The sequence below is a fragment of the Serinus canaria genome, chromosome 11 (genome assembly GCF_022539315.1).
Source record: "Serinus canaria isolate serCan28SL12 chromosome 11, serCan2020, whole genome shotgun sequence".
Taxonomy (NCBI): Eukaryota; Metazoa; Chordata; class Aves; order Passeriformes; family Fringillidae; genus Serinus; species Serinus canaria.
Window position 1 is genome coordinate 18,420,684 of NC_066325.1, and position 14,958 is coordinate 18,435,641.

At 54.9% G+C, this 14,958-nt stretch overlaps 1 protein-coding gene across 1 annotated transcript; it reads right to left on the reverse strand.

Annotated features, from left to right (window-relative positions):
* Positions 1-160: 160 nt before the first annotated feature.
* On the reverse strand, positions 161-14,228 carry LOC103816870 (dual specificity protein phosphatase 22-A-like). The gene is made up of 7 exons (XM_050979088.1): positions 14,208-14,228; positions 12,864-13,002; positions 12,291-12,373; positions 9,634-9,683; positions 6,594-6,668; positions 5,308-5,479; positions 161-1,453 (listed from the first exon to the last, which is right to left on the reverse strand). Exons 1-7 carry the CDS (start codon positions 14,226-14,228, stop codon positions 1,250-1,252), a joined length of 744 nt encoding a protein of 247 aa, XP_050835045.1. The 3' UTR covers positions 161-1,249.
* Positions 14,229-14,958: the final 730 nt, after the last annotated feature.

A 14,958-nucleotide genomic window follows, 5' to 3' on the forward strand; every position in this document is an offset into this window, starting at 1 on the left:
TAATTAAAACTTTTTGTTTTGCTGGTGGTTCTCACCAAGAAAATGGGAAGCAGGGAGGTCATTTCAGTCCATCTCTGTAATTCCCACCAGGAACACCACAAATCAAGTCCAGGCACCCTCAGGATTTAATCACTTTTTTCTTTATTAGGAGCTGGCTGAGTCACCCCTGGTGCTGTCACACGATGTGTACCCAAAAATCTTCATCCAGAAGATTCCTAGAAATGTTTTGAATCTCTTTTTTCTTAGAAGGAATTGCAGAACAGACATTTTTTGAGTGGACAAACAGGGCAATTATAGTAAAAGGGCGAGATGGCACGGAAGGGTTGAAGGTTCCCATGTGGAAGGGCTGAATCCATGGGATGGGACCCTCCTTGTAAGGCAGATGGGGGGAAATTCTGCCAAGGAAAGCTCTGGAAAAGCACAATCCGAGATTGGGATGAAAAACTGGACATGGCCACAGGGTTTAGGTACCAAAAAGGCTTTTGGGGAGGGACAGAGTTAAATTGGTCCATGGGCTGAGTGAATCCAAGCAAGCTTTTGGTTTCTTTGGCAAGCAGGGACATTCAGATGGGGCTCAGGGAAATCCCAAACCCTCTCTGGCTCCAGGGATGGAGGCAGTGGGACAGGCACTGCTGGATTTCCCCCCTCCCTGGGGCTGGGATAAGGAAAATTCCAGATAAAAGGTAAATTTGGATTTTCCTTTCCCCTTATCCCTGGGGCTGGGGTAAGGAAAATGCCAGATACTCACCTGCCAAGCACATGCACAGTGAGGGGCAGCCCCAAAACACCTCCAGCCCCTCTCCCCACCCCAGTGGGTGCCAGCTGAGGCTCAGAGCACCCCCACATCCCAGGATTTGTCCCTCCTTCCTCAGAGGACAAGGTGGCCCCTCTCCATCTCCTCCCACCTTGGATTCATTCCCAAGGCCTGCAGCACCTTTCCCGTGCCCTGCCAGCCCAGATATTGTCATGAGGACAGAAGGACAGGGCTGGCTGCTGCTCTGAGGGTGGAAAGTTGGCTGTAATCCATTGGGAATGGGGCAATGGGACACAGCAGGGCGCTGCCACCCATTCGTGGAGCTGGCAGCTGCCGGGGGGCTCTGTGGCTCCTGTCCCCCTGCTCCAGCCCTGGAGCCCAGGCTGGTGCTGGCAGTTTGTGCCATAGACACCAATCCCTGGAGGTGCTTGGCAAAGGGAAAACGGAGTTTCCCAAGCCCCAGGGCCAATTCCTGCCCGGGAACAGCCTGGCTGCTTATCTGCTCATCCATCTGCTGCCAGCAGCGGTGCCAGCAGCGGTGCCACCTGCGCGGCACGGAGGGGGAAAGGTGGGAGCCGGGGAGCTGGGCCAGGAGCAATCCCTGCCCCCGGGCTGCTGCTGCTGCCCCAGCAGGCGCTGCAGCTCCTCCTGGTCCTGGAAGGGGTTCCTGCCGTATTCCCGGCGGATCCAGGCGCGGTACTGCCGGGAAAAAGGCAGGAGAGGTTGTCAGGATGACCTGGAAAGCTGAGAAACCCCAGAGAGAGAAAGAGAGAGAAAGAGAGAGAAAGAGAGAGAGCAGGCAGCTGCGGGGGAAAGCAGCGAGCAAAGCAATTCCTGCTGCATCCCAAAGCAATTCCTGCTGCATCCCCAGCAGGGCCAGCATGCGGGAAGGTCCCATCCCACAGGAGCTCACACTCAGGCTGGAGGGATGAAGAAAAGGAAGGGAGCAAGAGCAGCAGCAGGATGATGGGTAGGGTTAGAAAAGGAAGTCAGTGTGGATGTCCCACAAACGCAGTGGATCCCCCATCTCAGCACTCCCCACATTCCCAGCACAGCCAGCATGCAGGAAGGTCCCATCCCACAGGAGCTCACATTCATGGATCCCCCATCCCAGCATTCCCCACATCCCCAGCCCGGCACAGAGCTGGCAGCACCCTCAGCTTCCCATCCTGGCTGCAGCTGGGACAGCAGCTTCATCTATTTATTCCTCCTTGCCAAGAAGCTGCTGCTGCTCCTCCTGTGCCTGAATTCCCATAAGGAATGTTCCCCAAAGCTTTTTTTTGCCCCCACAAGCAGTTGGTCCTTGCAAGGTGGGGCAGGTTTGATGTCAGAGGACCTTAGGAGGTTGTGGGGAGCCTCTCACCCCACTGATCCTGATTATGGCAGAGGCAGGAGCACCCTGGTGGCCAGGGGCCAGCTGGCAGCAAGGGATGATCCAGAGGAACTGTTCCCGTTCCTGCTGGGAGGAGGAAACAGCCAGACAGCCCCAAATGGCAGCAGGCAGGAGCGTGGGCGGGAAGGGGCAGCTCTGCCAGGATTCACCATTCCAGGGCTCCCAGGGGCTCTGCCATCTCCCTGAGGAGCTGGGATCCACCAAGGAATCACTGGGATGAGTGGTAGGAGCACACCCAGCAACACCAAACACCTCGAGGAAAGGATGGAGGGCACCTGTGGGTGCAGAGAGGGACCGAGCATTGGAGCCCTGGGATGGGGACAAGGACAGGGATGGGATGCAGCCAGGGGAACCAGGGGGAGAGGGAGCAGCTCCTGTGTGCTGCCCAGCCTTGGCACCCCCAGGGTGAGGTGCCCTCGCTGGGGATTTGGGCTCCTGAATGGGCAGGAGCCACCGAGTTCCCAGAAAAAGTTTGGGATGCAGGGCAGCAGGACTGGCAGCTCAGCAATGCAGCAGCCACAAGGAAAAAAAAATTTAGAGTGACCCTGGTGGTATCTCCCTCTCCTGCAGCCAAGGAAAATCAGCTGGGCAGGGGGGATTTCCACTGGGAATGTCTGGATTTCCCAAATCCACTCCCTCCCACAGCAGGACTCACCAGGGCTGTCACACAGCTGCCACCTGCCAGCAGGGACATCCCTGCCCAGGGTGGCCCTGGGAGCCAGGCCTGTGTTCCTTGCTAGAAAACACCCCCTGGGAAGTGAGACCCAGAGGGTTTGGGACAGCACTGGGGGCAAAATCCATGCCAGGATCTCCTGGGGGGCACCTCCCCTCTGTGCCAACCATCCAGAGGGATGGAGCTCCGTGGGAAGGGCTGCCTGGCACCCAGCAGGGCTCAGCACCCAGCTGGGAGCTGCCTCCCCCCACCCAGGGAGGAGGGAGGGAGTGGGTGGGAGATGGGGGAAGCTGGCCAGGCATTTCCTCTTAAAGCCAGAGCAAGAAGTGGTTCCAGCCCATTTCCTCCTCCTCCTCCTCCTCCTCCTCTCTCAGGCCAGGAGCGAAAAAGGCAGCCTGGCCACAATGTGCCAGCACCACAGGGGACACCTCTGTCCCCAGAATGTCCATCTGTGCCCCCTGTGACATCCACACTGACTTCCTTCTCTAACCCTGCCCATCATCCTGCTGCTGCTCTTGCTCCCTTCCTTCCTTCCTTCCTTCTCCATCCCTCCAGCCCGGAGGAGCCAGCTTGAACTCACAGCCGCACGCTCCAGCAGCGAGGCTGGAGCATCTTCCCCATTCCCTCCTCCCATCTGAGCTCCCTGAGGTGAAGGAAACTGAGGCACCACAGCTCCAGGAGGTCCCCAGGAGGTCCAGGCTGTTCCTCACAGGTTTGAACCAGCCAGGATTGAGGTTTCCCACCCACGAGGGCCATTCCAGGGCTGACATCACAGGGAACACGGGTGGGAGTTTCAAGGAAAAGGAAGCTCTTGCTAAAACCCACAGACAGGAAAACACATCCCAGCACCTCCAACCTCAGCTGCTTCAGGGAAAGGCTTACAGAGCCACTGGCAAAACTGTGAGGTGATGGAAAAAGCAGACTGGAAGGGAAAAGGAGGAAATTGTGGTGTCCAGGGTGGATTTTGGGAGCAGGAGGAAGAGCTGGGATGGAGGGAGGGCACAGCAAAGCCCACCCCGGGGTCTGTGGGAAGGGCTGGGGAGAGCTGGCCCTGCCAGGGGAAGCCCCACCGGGAATCTCCAGCACCGCGGGTGTTTTGTAATCCCCAGGAGCATTTTCCACCCTCCTCCAGGGGCGTTTCTGGCAGCTGGTGACAACGGGGCTGGGCCACATCCCTCGTGTGACAGCACCCGGGGAAGGGAACTTGGCCTTGGGGACAGTGTCACAGCTGTCCCTGCTCCCTCCTGCCAGGACAGGAATCCCCCCCCAAGGGCTCAGGGGAGCACAGGGACCCCTGTTTGCCACGGGGGTGGCACTGGGTTTAGGGGTGACAGGAGCTGTGACATCCCTTGCACCCCTCATTTCCAGGGTTTCTCTTTCCTTGCAGAGCGTCTGTGTCCCATGGGAAGTTTGGGATGGGTGAAGGAGCACGGTTCAGGGTGGGAGGCTGGAGGCAGCTGGAGAGCCAGGTGGGAGCTGTGCTTTTAAAAGCCTTTCCCTTTGCTTTTTAAGGTTTTTTTTCCCTTTGCTTTTTAAGGTTTTTTTCCCTTTGCTTTTTAAGGCCTTTCCCTCTGCTTTCGAAGGCTTTCCAGGTCAGACGTGCAGCTCTGACCTCTGCACTAAGTGCTCTGCAGCTGCTGGAATGCAGCTGGGCTCTGCTCCATCCTCCCTCCCCTCTGGGAACCAGCCAGCCCCAGCTCCTGCTCTCCCAAACCTCCTTTTGGGCAGGAAAAAGGAGATTTCTGCACTCCTGCCTGACCCTGCCCCTGAGAGCAGGGCACGGGCTGGCAGAGGGAGCCCGGGCAGATCCCAGCGTGCCCAGACATCCTCAGGAGATCCTTCCTCCCCTTCCACTCCCCCTCTCCCTGCTGCATTCCCGGGAACTGGCCCAGCTCCTTCCCGAGCTTCCCAAGGGACAAACTGCTCTCCCATCCTTCCTGCAGCATCCCAACTCAAGAAAACAAGTTTTTTAAGAACTTTTTTTAAGGTGCACTCACACAATATCAAAGCAATTTTTTTTTAAATTTCTTTTGTTTTTGCACGCAAACCCCCAAATCCTCAGGTGATAAATGGCATTCCCAAATCCAGCTGGGGCAAGGAGCTGCATGCCAAGGAGCCGTGCCTGGTTGCAAACCCCTCCAAGGTGTACCCAAGGGTTTTCAAGTTTGGGGCTTTTAAGTTTGGGGTTTTCAAGTTTTGGGGTTTTTAAGTTTGGGGTTTTTAAGTTTGGGGTTTTCAAGTTTGGGGTTTTCAAGTTTGGGGTTTTCAAGTTTGGGGTTTTCAAGTTTGGGGTTTTTAGGAACATTTTAAGGTGCACTCACACAATACCAAGTCCTTCTTTTTTAAATTTCTTTTTGTTTTTGCACGCAAACCCCCAAATCCTCAGGTGATAAATGGCATTCCCAAATCCAGCTGGGGCAAGGAGCTGCATGCCAAGGAGCCGTGCCTGGTTGCAAACCCCCCCAGGAGCAGCCAAGGGGGCCTTACCTCGTGGAGCAGGGTGCTCTCATACTCCTGCAGCTGCTGCTGGAAGCCGGGGTTGGGGCTGGCGTAGGAACGAACGGCCCTGGTGGCAGCCAGGCAGCTCTGCCAGCCCAGCTCTGTCACTGTCATCAGGTATGCCACCAGCAGGGTGCTGCTGCGGGACACCCCGGCCAGGCTGTCCCCAGAGGAGCCCAGTCAGGGAGGGGATCCCGCAGGAGTCACCCCTGGGGTGCAGATCCCTGGCTGGGCTGAGAGAGGGGAAGGAGCTCTCCTCTCACACTCTCCCTGCTGTTGTCACCTCGCTGTCCCCTCCTCAAGCCACATCTTGGGTGCTCAGGTGGTCAGGGCAGGGAGCACCCATCCCTGTGGATCCAGGGGCCTTCCCGTGGCCCTCCCTGCTACTCTGGGCCTCCTCCTCATCTTCCTCCCCCTCCCCAGTGACGTTCAACACCAAGGACACTTTTTGGGAGCCCATGCCTGATGCTTCAGGGTTTGGCTTTTCTATTTCTCACATTCTGTGCTGCTTTAGTGTGTGGGGCTGGGTTCCCATCAGGGCATGGTGAGCTCTGTGCACAGAGCAGGGAGACAAAACAATTCCTGCTCCAGCTGGGCACCAAGGACAAATGAGCCAAATCTCAGCCCAGGAGCACAAACCCCGTGGGCTGGAGAGAGAAAAACAAGGCTGGGACTGCCTGGGCTAAAGCTGGGCTGGGACAATGAACTGCAAGGTGGGAATGGAGCAGAGCTGATCCCAGGGAGAGACCCCGGGAGCGTTCGGGCATTTTGGGGCCATTTGGGTCATCTTGGGTTCATTTTGGGACCATTTTGGGTGATCTTGGGTTCATTTTGGGACCATTTTGGTTCACCTTGGGTTCATTTTGGGACCATTTTGGGACCATTTTGGGTGATCTTGGGTTCATTTTGGGACCATTTTGGTTCATCTTGGGTTCATTTTGGGACCATTTTGGGTGATCTTGGGTTCATTTTGTGACCATTTTGGTTCACCTTGGGTTCATTTTGGGACCATTTTGGGACCATTTTGGGTCATCTTGGGTTCATTTTGGGACCATTTTGGTTCACCTTGGGTTCATTTTGGGACCATTTTGGTTCATCTTGGGTGCAGCCCTAGCTTTTGCTGCCCAGGGTGGATCCATTCAGGAGATCCTTTTAATAAATCCCTACTTTATTCTGTAGCTCTGCTCAGCCTCTGCTCCAGCTGAGCCTTCCCAAGGCACCATCCCCAGCTCCCAGAGGCCAGCTGGGCTGTGAGGGGTCCCAGGAGCTCTCACCAGTGCACCAGGCAGCCTCCCCCTCCGAGCCGGCACTCGTGGATGAACTGGATGCACTCCTTAAAATGCTGCAGCCTGCAGGGGGAGAGGCAGAGGTGAGGAGTGAAGAGCTGGCTGTCCCTGCAGGGCACCAGGGCACCCTGCAAACAGCAGCACTGTCATTCCAAGGGTTTTCCATCACCCTGGAGCCACCAGCGCGGGGTGGGAGCAGAGATCCTTCCTCTGCCAGGTGAAGGTGATGTCTCAGGTTTTGGCTTTTATATCTTTCAGTTTCTGTGCTGCTTTAGTGTGTGGGTCTGAGCTTCATGCTAGGGGATGGTGAGCTCTCTGCACAGAGTTATTAAGCCATTAAGTTAAAAATTAGTCATTACGTAAGCATTAAGTTATTAAGTTAAAAATTAGTTATTAAGTTAAAAATTAGTTATTAAATTTAAAATTAGTTAAGTTAAAAATTAGTTGAAAGATAGTTATTAATTTAAAAATAAAAATAATTTAAGTATCATTTCTTAATTAAACAGTTTATCCTCAAAAAAACCTTATAAAAAATGGAGATGCAACTCCCTTTTTTACTTATTAAAGAACTATAAAACTCACCATATGTAAAACTGCAATATAAATAAAAACCAATAAACCTCTAAATCCAAACAAAAAATACCATCTCACACATTTCATCCCAACTTTAAGGAAAAAAAACCCAAAAACATCCAGGGAAAGAGGGTCCCTCTGGCAGCCCCTCTGCTGCGGCGCCGGACTTCCTCCGCTGCGCGTGACGGGGTGGGCGAGCCCACGCTGCCTTCCTGATTTCTCAGAAGCCACAGCTTGACCTCCTGCAGTCATTCCCACTGCCAAGGGAGCTGCTTTCCCTCTGGGAACTCTCCAGAAGCTCCTCCATCCCTGCTGGCCCCGGGAGGAGGGTGTTTGTTCTTCACCCTGCCCTGAGCGCGGGGCTCGGCAGCCAAAGTGAATTAATTCAGGGATTGCAGGGGGTTCTGCTCCCCAGGAACAGGAGAGGTGAGGGAGTGTCTGACATGGTCAGCAGGCTGAAAATACTGAGCCTCTCATTCCTGGAAGGAGGTGGCAATCCAAGGATCCTCCAGCAAATGGAGCATCACCGTCTGGGAGGATTTTCACTGCCCAAAGTGATGCCTCAGATTTTAGCTTTTCTGTTTTTCACATTCTGTGCTGCTTTAGTGTGTGGGGCTGGGTTCCCATCAGGGCATGGTGAGCTCTGTGCCCAGAGCAGGGAGACAAAACAATTCCTGCTCCAGCTGGGCACCAAGGACAAATGAGCCAAATCTCAGCCCAGGAGCACAAACCCCGTGGGCTGGAGAGAGAAAAACAAGCAGGGTGGGAGTGCCTGGGCTAAAGCTGGGCTGGGACAATGAACTGCAAGGTGGGAATGGAGCAGAGCTGATCCCAGGGAGAGACCCCGGGAGCGCTCGGGCATTTTGGGACCATTTTGGGTCACCTTGGGTTCATTTTGGGGCCATTTTGGCTCATCCTGGGTTCATTTTGGGACCATTTTGGTCCACCTTGGGTTCATTTTGGGACATTTTGGTTCACCTTGGGTTCATTTTGGGACCATTTTGGGTCACCTTGGGTTCATTTTGGGACCATTTTGGTTCACCTTGGGTTCATTTTGGGACCATTTTGGTTCACCTTGGGTGCAGCCCTGGCTGGGCTCTTGTGGTGCCCCAGGTGGATCCATGGAGGAGATCCTTTCAATAAATCCCTGCTTTATTCTTTAGCTCTGTGCAGCCTCTGCTCTAGCTCAGCCTTCCCAAGGCATCAATGTTTATCCCAGGGGATTTCCCTGCTTGTCCTGCTGATCTTCACAAAGCACACAACATCCCCCAGGGCCTGCAGCTGCTGCCCACTCAGCTCCAGACTCTCCAGATCCCAGTCCTGCCCTTCAGCCCCTCGGCAGGACCAGCAGGAATGTTCTCTGCTAGCAAGGACACAATGCTCGTGCCTCCAGCCTGCACCCCTGTCCCAATATCCCAAAGGAATCGGGCTCCCCCATCCATCCTCACCCACTCCACGGGTGTTTTTCCCACAGGGAAAGCTCTGCCTGTGCTTTCCCAGCCTGGGATCAGGGAGTGGAATTAGTGCTGAGCTCCCGAATCACAAGCAGGACACAAAGTTCACCAGGATTGTGAAACCCAAGGCATAAACTGACAAGCAGAAAATAGTTTCTTGAATAACTCTTCCTTCCTGCAGGCAGCCTTATCTTCTTTTTTTATTTTTTTCCCCTTTTTTTTTTTTTTTTTTTTTTTTTTTCCCTTTCGTAGACACGCCACGAGCGCAAAGAAATGAGCGAAGTGGGAAAAAAATAACAACCAAAAATCCCAGTTCTTGCTGAGGCAGGGTTTTCTTGTAAAGCTTCTCTTTCCGCTCAGCCAGAGCATGAGCAAGCAGGATTCCACCCCCAGGATTCCACGGCTGCTGACAAGGATGCTGGAAAATCCAGCACCTCCACTGGCAGGGACTTGGGAATTAGGTTTTGATGTTTTTAGGGTTTGGTTGGAGAGAAAAGTCCCATGGATTTGTCAATTTGCTGGTGCACATGGAGGATTTATGGGTGCTCGTCACCCAAAGCAGCAGCATCCCACAAAATCCTGGCAATTCCTCCCAGCTCCTCTCAGCAGCTTCATCTCCAAAACAGCATTCCAAGAGTTATGAGCGTGGGTCATTGCTTTATATGGCAAAAATAATTTATATTTTAATAAATTTCTCTTTTAAAAAATATGCCTTGAGGACTGACACAAATCATCTCTCTAACACTCCAGTTTACAATCCTGCCCAGTGGAATAACTCGGAAACTTGACCAAAAAATCACATTTCCTGACTGCAAACACGCATTAAAAACAGATTTTAAGCCCTAAAATGTTATTTACCACACAGCAATGAACCCCACCTTCTGGGAACTCAGGGATTATGAGAAATTTCACAGCATGAATGGACTAAACCTTCATCCTGAACAACCTGAGCTTTTATTGACCAACAGCTGCCAGCAGGAAAAGGATGGGAAATCACTTACAGGTTCTGACTGGATGAATCTGAGGCCGAGATACACAGATAGGTCATGTCCTGCAATACCAAATAAAGCAGTCATGAAAAACCTCCAAGAATCACAAAATCCTCCGTTTCTCTCTCTTTTTTTCCTTTCTCAGTTGACCTTGAGGGGAGAAGAAAGCTGAAAACCACTTTGGGGTTTGCTCCACTGCAATGGATGGGTGCACCCATCCCACCCCACTGATTTCCTCTCAACCCCACAGGACAGGCCAGGCTGTGGGGACAACTAACATTTTCAGGAGCCCCCCAAAACGGAGCCAGGGAGCCCCAGACTCCACCAGGAAGATGTGCACTGACAAAGCCACTCTCATCAATGAGTTATTTCCTCCCTGTCCTTTTAATACCCCATAAATCATCTGCTGCCTGCTGGCCTAGGTCAGATTACTTTCCTCTCCTTAAAACATCGCTTCCTCAATCCTCCCTGTTTGCAGCTAAATTTAGATCCTTTTTATCTGGGGGTTGGGGTTTTGTTTTTAATCCTTTCTTAGCAAAACGGGGGTGAAATCCTGCAGCCAGAGCTCCAGGGATTGCCCCATCTCCATCAGGTCCCTCCTGGCTCAGGCAGCCCAACCCCCCGGACCACCCTCCAGCCCAGGAGGCTGAAAATTGGATTATTGAAGGAAGGAAGGGGCAGAGCAGGATGGGCACAGGGAAAATTCTGTGCTGGGGTGGCCCACAGGCTTTCCACGCATCACCTCACCCGCAGCTCCACACCCGGTACATCCCAACGTGTCCCCGGGCTGGGAAGAGCCACCAAATCCACCCTGGAGAAGCCAAGAGGACCTCGACCCTCCCCAAAGGCCAACCCAGAGCCCCCGGGCCGGGGTGAACACCGGGGCTGCTCCGGGGGCCGGGTGTCCCCATGTCCCTGTCCCCGTCCCACCGTGGCAGCGCCGCTGGGGTTTGCGGTCACCGCCGGGGCCGTGATTGACACATTGCAAAACCCCCCGGGCCCTCCGCTTCCCCTCCGCGGGCTCTGCTCCCTGGTGTAAGGGCTGAGTGCCCTGCTCCATGGTGTAAGGGCTGTGTGCCCTGCTCCCTGGTGTAAGGGCTGAGTGCCCTGCTCCCTGGTGTAAGGGCTGAGTGCCCTTTGCTCCATGGTGTAAGAGCTGAGTGCTCTGCTCCCTGGTGTAAGGGCTGTGTGCTCTGCTCCATGGTGTAAGGGCTGTGTGCTCTGCTCCCTGGTGTAAGTGCTGTGTGCTCTTTGCTCCCTGGTGTAAGCATTCTGAGAGCTTTGCTCCGTGGTCTAAGTGCTGCATGTGCTTTGCTCCATGGTGTAGGCACTCCGAGCGCTTTGCTCCCTGGTGTAAGCATTCTGAGCGCTTTGCTCTGTGGTGTAAGCACTCTGTGTGCTTTGCTCTGCTGTGTAAGCACTCCAGGCACTTTGCTCCATGGTGTAAGCATTCTGAGCACTTTGCTCCATGGTGTAAGCACTCTGTGTGCTTTGCTCTGCGGTGTAAGCGCTCCAAGCACTTTGCTCCGTGGTGTAAGTGCCCTGTCTGCTTTGCTCCCTGTTGTAAGCGCTCCGTGTGCTTTGCTCCCCGTCTGGCCCAGCCCCGCGCTCGCCAGCCCTGGCTGCTGCCCTGGCCCCGGCCCGTTTGTCCCTTGTCCTTCCCCGTGGCTCTGTCCCACTCCCGGTACTCAGCGCCTCAGCGGGGGAAAGGCCCAGCTGGGGTTTTGTTGGGGTCCCCCCCCGTGGTGGCCCCAAAGGATGAGGGGTCCTGGTGGTCCCGTTCCCTTTCTGCAGCACCCCAATATTGGGGTGAAGCACCCCCAGCACCAGGAGGGCGTGGAGCTGCTGGAGAGAGCCCAGAGGAGCCAGGGAGCTGCTCCAAAAGCTGGGAAAACTGCTCTGGAGCCAGGCTGGGACACCTGGGGGTGCTCGCCTGGAGAGGAGAAGGCTCCAGGGAGAGCTCAGAGCCCCTTGAAGGTCCTAAAGGGGCTCCAGGAGAGCTGGAGAGGGACTGGGGACAAGGGATGGAGGGACAGGACACAGGGAATGGCTCCTACTGCCAGAGGGCAGGGATGGATGGGATATTGGGAAGGAATTGTTCCCTGGGAGGGTGGGGAGGTGCCCAGAGCAGCTGTGGCTGCCCCTGGATCCCTGGCAGTGCCCAAGGCCAGGTTAGACAGGGCTTGGAGCAGCCTGGATGGTGGAAGGTGTCCTTGCCCCCCAGCAGGTCCCCAGCACCCCATGGGGTCAGCGAGCCCGGAGGAGCGGGGACACCGAGCAGAGGACACCGGTGCCAGCTCCGGTTGAGGTCCCCGCCGGGACTCCATTCGCGGGGCGCCGCCGCCCTCTCGTGGGGACCCCCCGGCAGCACCGGGCACCCTCCGGGCACGGCCCCGCAGCGCTGCGGGTCCCGTCTGCCCCCCAAAACCACCCAAACACCCCGCTGCCCCCAAAAAGCCACCCAAACACCCCGCTGCCCCCTCCCCAAATCCATCACTGAGCCCCTTTGGGCAGCACCGCCTGGTGCCACTCGGTGTAAATTGGTGCAAATCGGTGCCAATCGTTGCAAATCCAGCATTGCTTCTCCCCAGGCCAGGAGAAGCTCCCGCGTGTCCCTTCCCAGCTCCTGCTGCCCCGGGTGGTCCCCAGGCCCCCAGCCAGGCACGCACCTCCAGCACGGGCTTGGCGCCGTTGTGGACGGACAGGATGTGGGTCACTCCCTTGCTCAGCAGGTTCTCATGGTCCTCAGAGTCTGGAAACGGGAGCCACGTGGGAATTACCTGCCCTGCCAGGACCCCCCCACCCCCTGACCCTCATTCCAGCCCTGCCTCTCATCCCACTCGGTGCAGGGAGGAGGTTGGACACCTCCTTCCAGGCAGAATCCCCCTGGGATGCTCTGGGTACTGAGCAGGTTCCTAAAGCCACCCCCAACATCAGAAGTTACCCTGAGAACTCAGACAAGGCTGTTGTGTCCTTGCTGTTCGGGAGGATTCCAGATGTGCCATGAATTTCCTGGGGCTCCAGCATGGCTGGTGAGCACAGCTCCCGGTGAACATCCCTTTCCTGGGTTGGACTGGGATCACTGGAAATTGGGATGGGGATTTGGGGCAGCTCTGGAGCTCTGGGATTTGCTGAGATTCCCAGTTGGGAGCACATGGAGTTGCCAAGGAGAGGAATCCTCCAGCCCTGCCAGCTGCCCAAGGATCCCACAGGCCCAGGGAGGGGCAGGGAAAGGCACTTACCACGAATATTCCCCAGGTAGAGGCCGGTGACAATCTGGGAGGTGACAGAAAGGAGAGAGAATTCAGATGGCACCAGGAACAAGGTACATCTGATGTGGTGGGAATGAGTGCCAGCAGGACCAGGACACCTGGCACCAAACTACCCAGGCCATGCCAAACCAAGCACCCAAATCCATGGATCACCTTCATAAACAACCAGGAAAGGCTGAGCCCAAACCCCTCAGGAGAGCAGAGCTCAGGAACAACTCAGCACAGAAACGGGAGGAGTTTGGATGTGATCCTCTGGAGTTTCAAAGGTTGCATCTGCCAGCTGGGGATGGATGGATGCTATTTATAGCAGGATTTCTATTTATTGCAGTTAAGAGATGTCAAGGCTGCAGATTTGGTCTCCAACTCGCTGCTGCAGGTTTATGAAGGAGAAAAAGGACAGCTGAGGGTGTTTAAGGGGCATAAGAACCTGCCAGAGCATTTCCAGAGGCACAGAAAGACAGAGCTGATTGTCAGCTGGACTTGCTGGTGCCCATCTGGCAGAAGAGCCCTGGTTTGAGGAGTTTTAGGGTTTTCAACAGCACTGGGTCACATCCAGCTGAACCCCAGCCCACACCTGGGGTGCAAACACCTGGATTCAGCACAGCACAAACTGTGAAGGGGAATGCAGAGCCCTGCATCTTATGGAGTCCAAAACTGGATCCTACAGAAGTGTCTGCAGCAATCCAGCCCTTGGCAACAGCAGCCTGGGCTCCCCAAAGGGTTTGGTGGCCCTGGGGGCTGTAAAAGGCACTTTGCCTGTCAGGCTGAGTTCACAGGGGGTGAATCCCTGGTGTTAAACCCCATCAGACCTGTGCAGAGGGAGTCTGCCCTGATCTGATCTCTCTGTTGTTGTCCCAGAGTCTAATTTTAAACTGGAGGACTCACATTCCAAGTGGTTATTTAAGGACAGCAACAGAAATTGATCCCCTCCTCCAGCCCTGGAGGAAAAAGCAGCACTGAAACCACACTTCCCCCATTGCTGGGGCACACTCCGAGGGTGGAAAGGGGGGAATTTCCCTGCAGGGACCCCTGTTATCCTTGAGGATGAAAATGCCAAGGTTTTACCACCCCAGGGATGAGCATTTAATGCCAGCAGTCACTTTTCTGACACCTGCAGACACTGAGATCTTCACCCAGATATAAACCTTGGATTTAAATCCCTGTTTGCTTTCCTAATTCTCTTGAAGTGCTTGGAATTCCAAAGGGCTGTGGGAAAGGGGAAGGTGCAGATAGCTGTATTTAGGGACCTGGGAAGTGCACCCACAGGCTGCAGAAGAAGAGAAGGTGCTGGCCCCCATCCCACTGCCCCTGTACCTTGCTCATTCCAGTCCCCATGGGCTTTCTCTCCCCAGGATCAGGATTCGGGTGGTTTCTCAGTCTCCAAGGCTACCTGCAAACAAACCCCCCAAATTCCCAGGGAGGATGGTGAGGTCTGACCCCCTCCCAGGGCAGGAGGAAGGGAAACACGCCAGGAGGGGAGGAAGCAGAGCCCTGGCAAACTCAGCTCACCTGAGGCTGCTCCAGTGGGTCCCGCTGCTGCTCTGGAGGGAAGGGAGCAGAGAGTGGCTGGTGCCAGGAAGAGGAGGATGAAATAAGGATCTGGGATCATGGCAAGGCTCAGGTTTCTCTCCTGGCCTCCCTGGGGTTCCACAGCTTTTTGGGAAGGACAGACCCAGGAGGAACAATTCCTTTATCCCAGCAGTACCAAAACTCCAGTATTTGCTCCAAAACAAATCAATTTTCCAGGCACAAACCCTGGCAGCTCCATGTGCCTCAGCCAGGTCAGTACCACAGCAGGGGCTGTGGAAAAAGCAGGGAAAAGCATAATTCCAGCCATCATCAGCCTGGGATTGTCATCCTCATCCTTCTCAGCATCCCAGAGATAAATTTATCACTTAAGGGATTTTTCAGGTGTAGGAAGGGGAGCTCACTGCTTAATTCCCACCAGATTACCTCACCTAAAAAACCTTCCCAAATTTCTGAGTGGAAGGGAAAGAGGGGCCAGCAACAGCCAACCACAGCTCCTAAACCACAACATCAACTTCCTGATGGTTTCCTGTCCCAT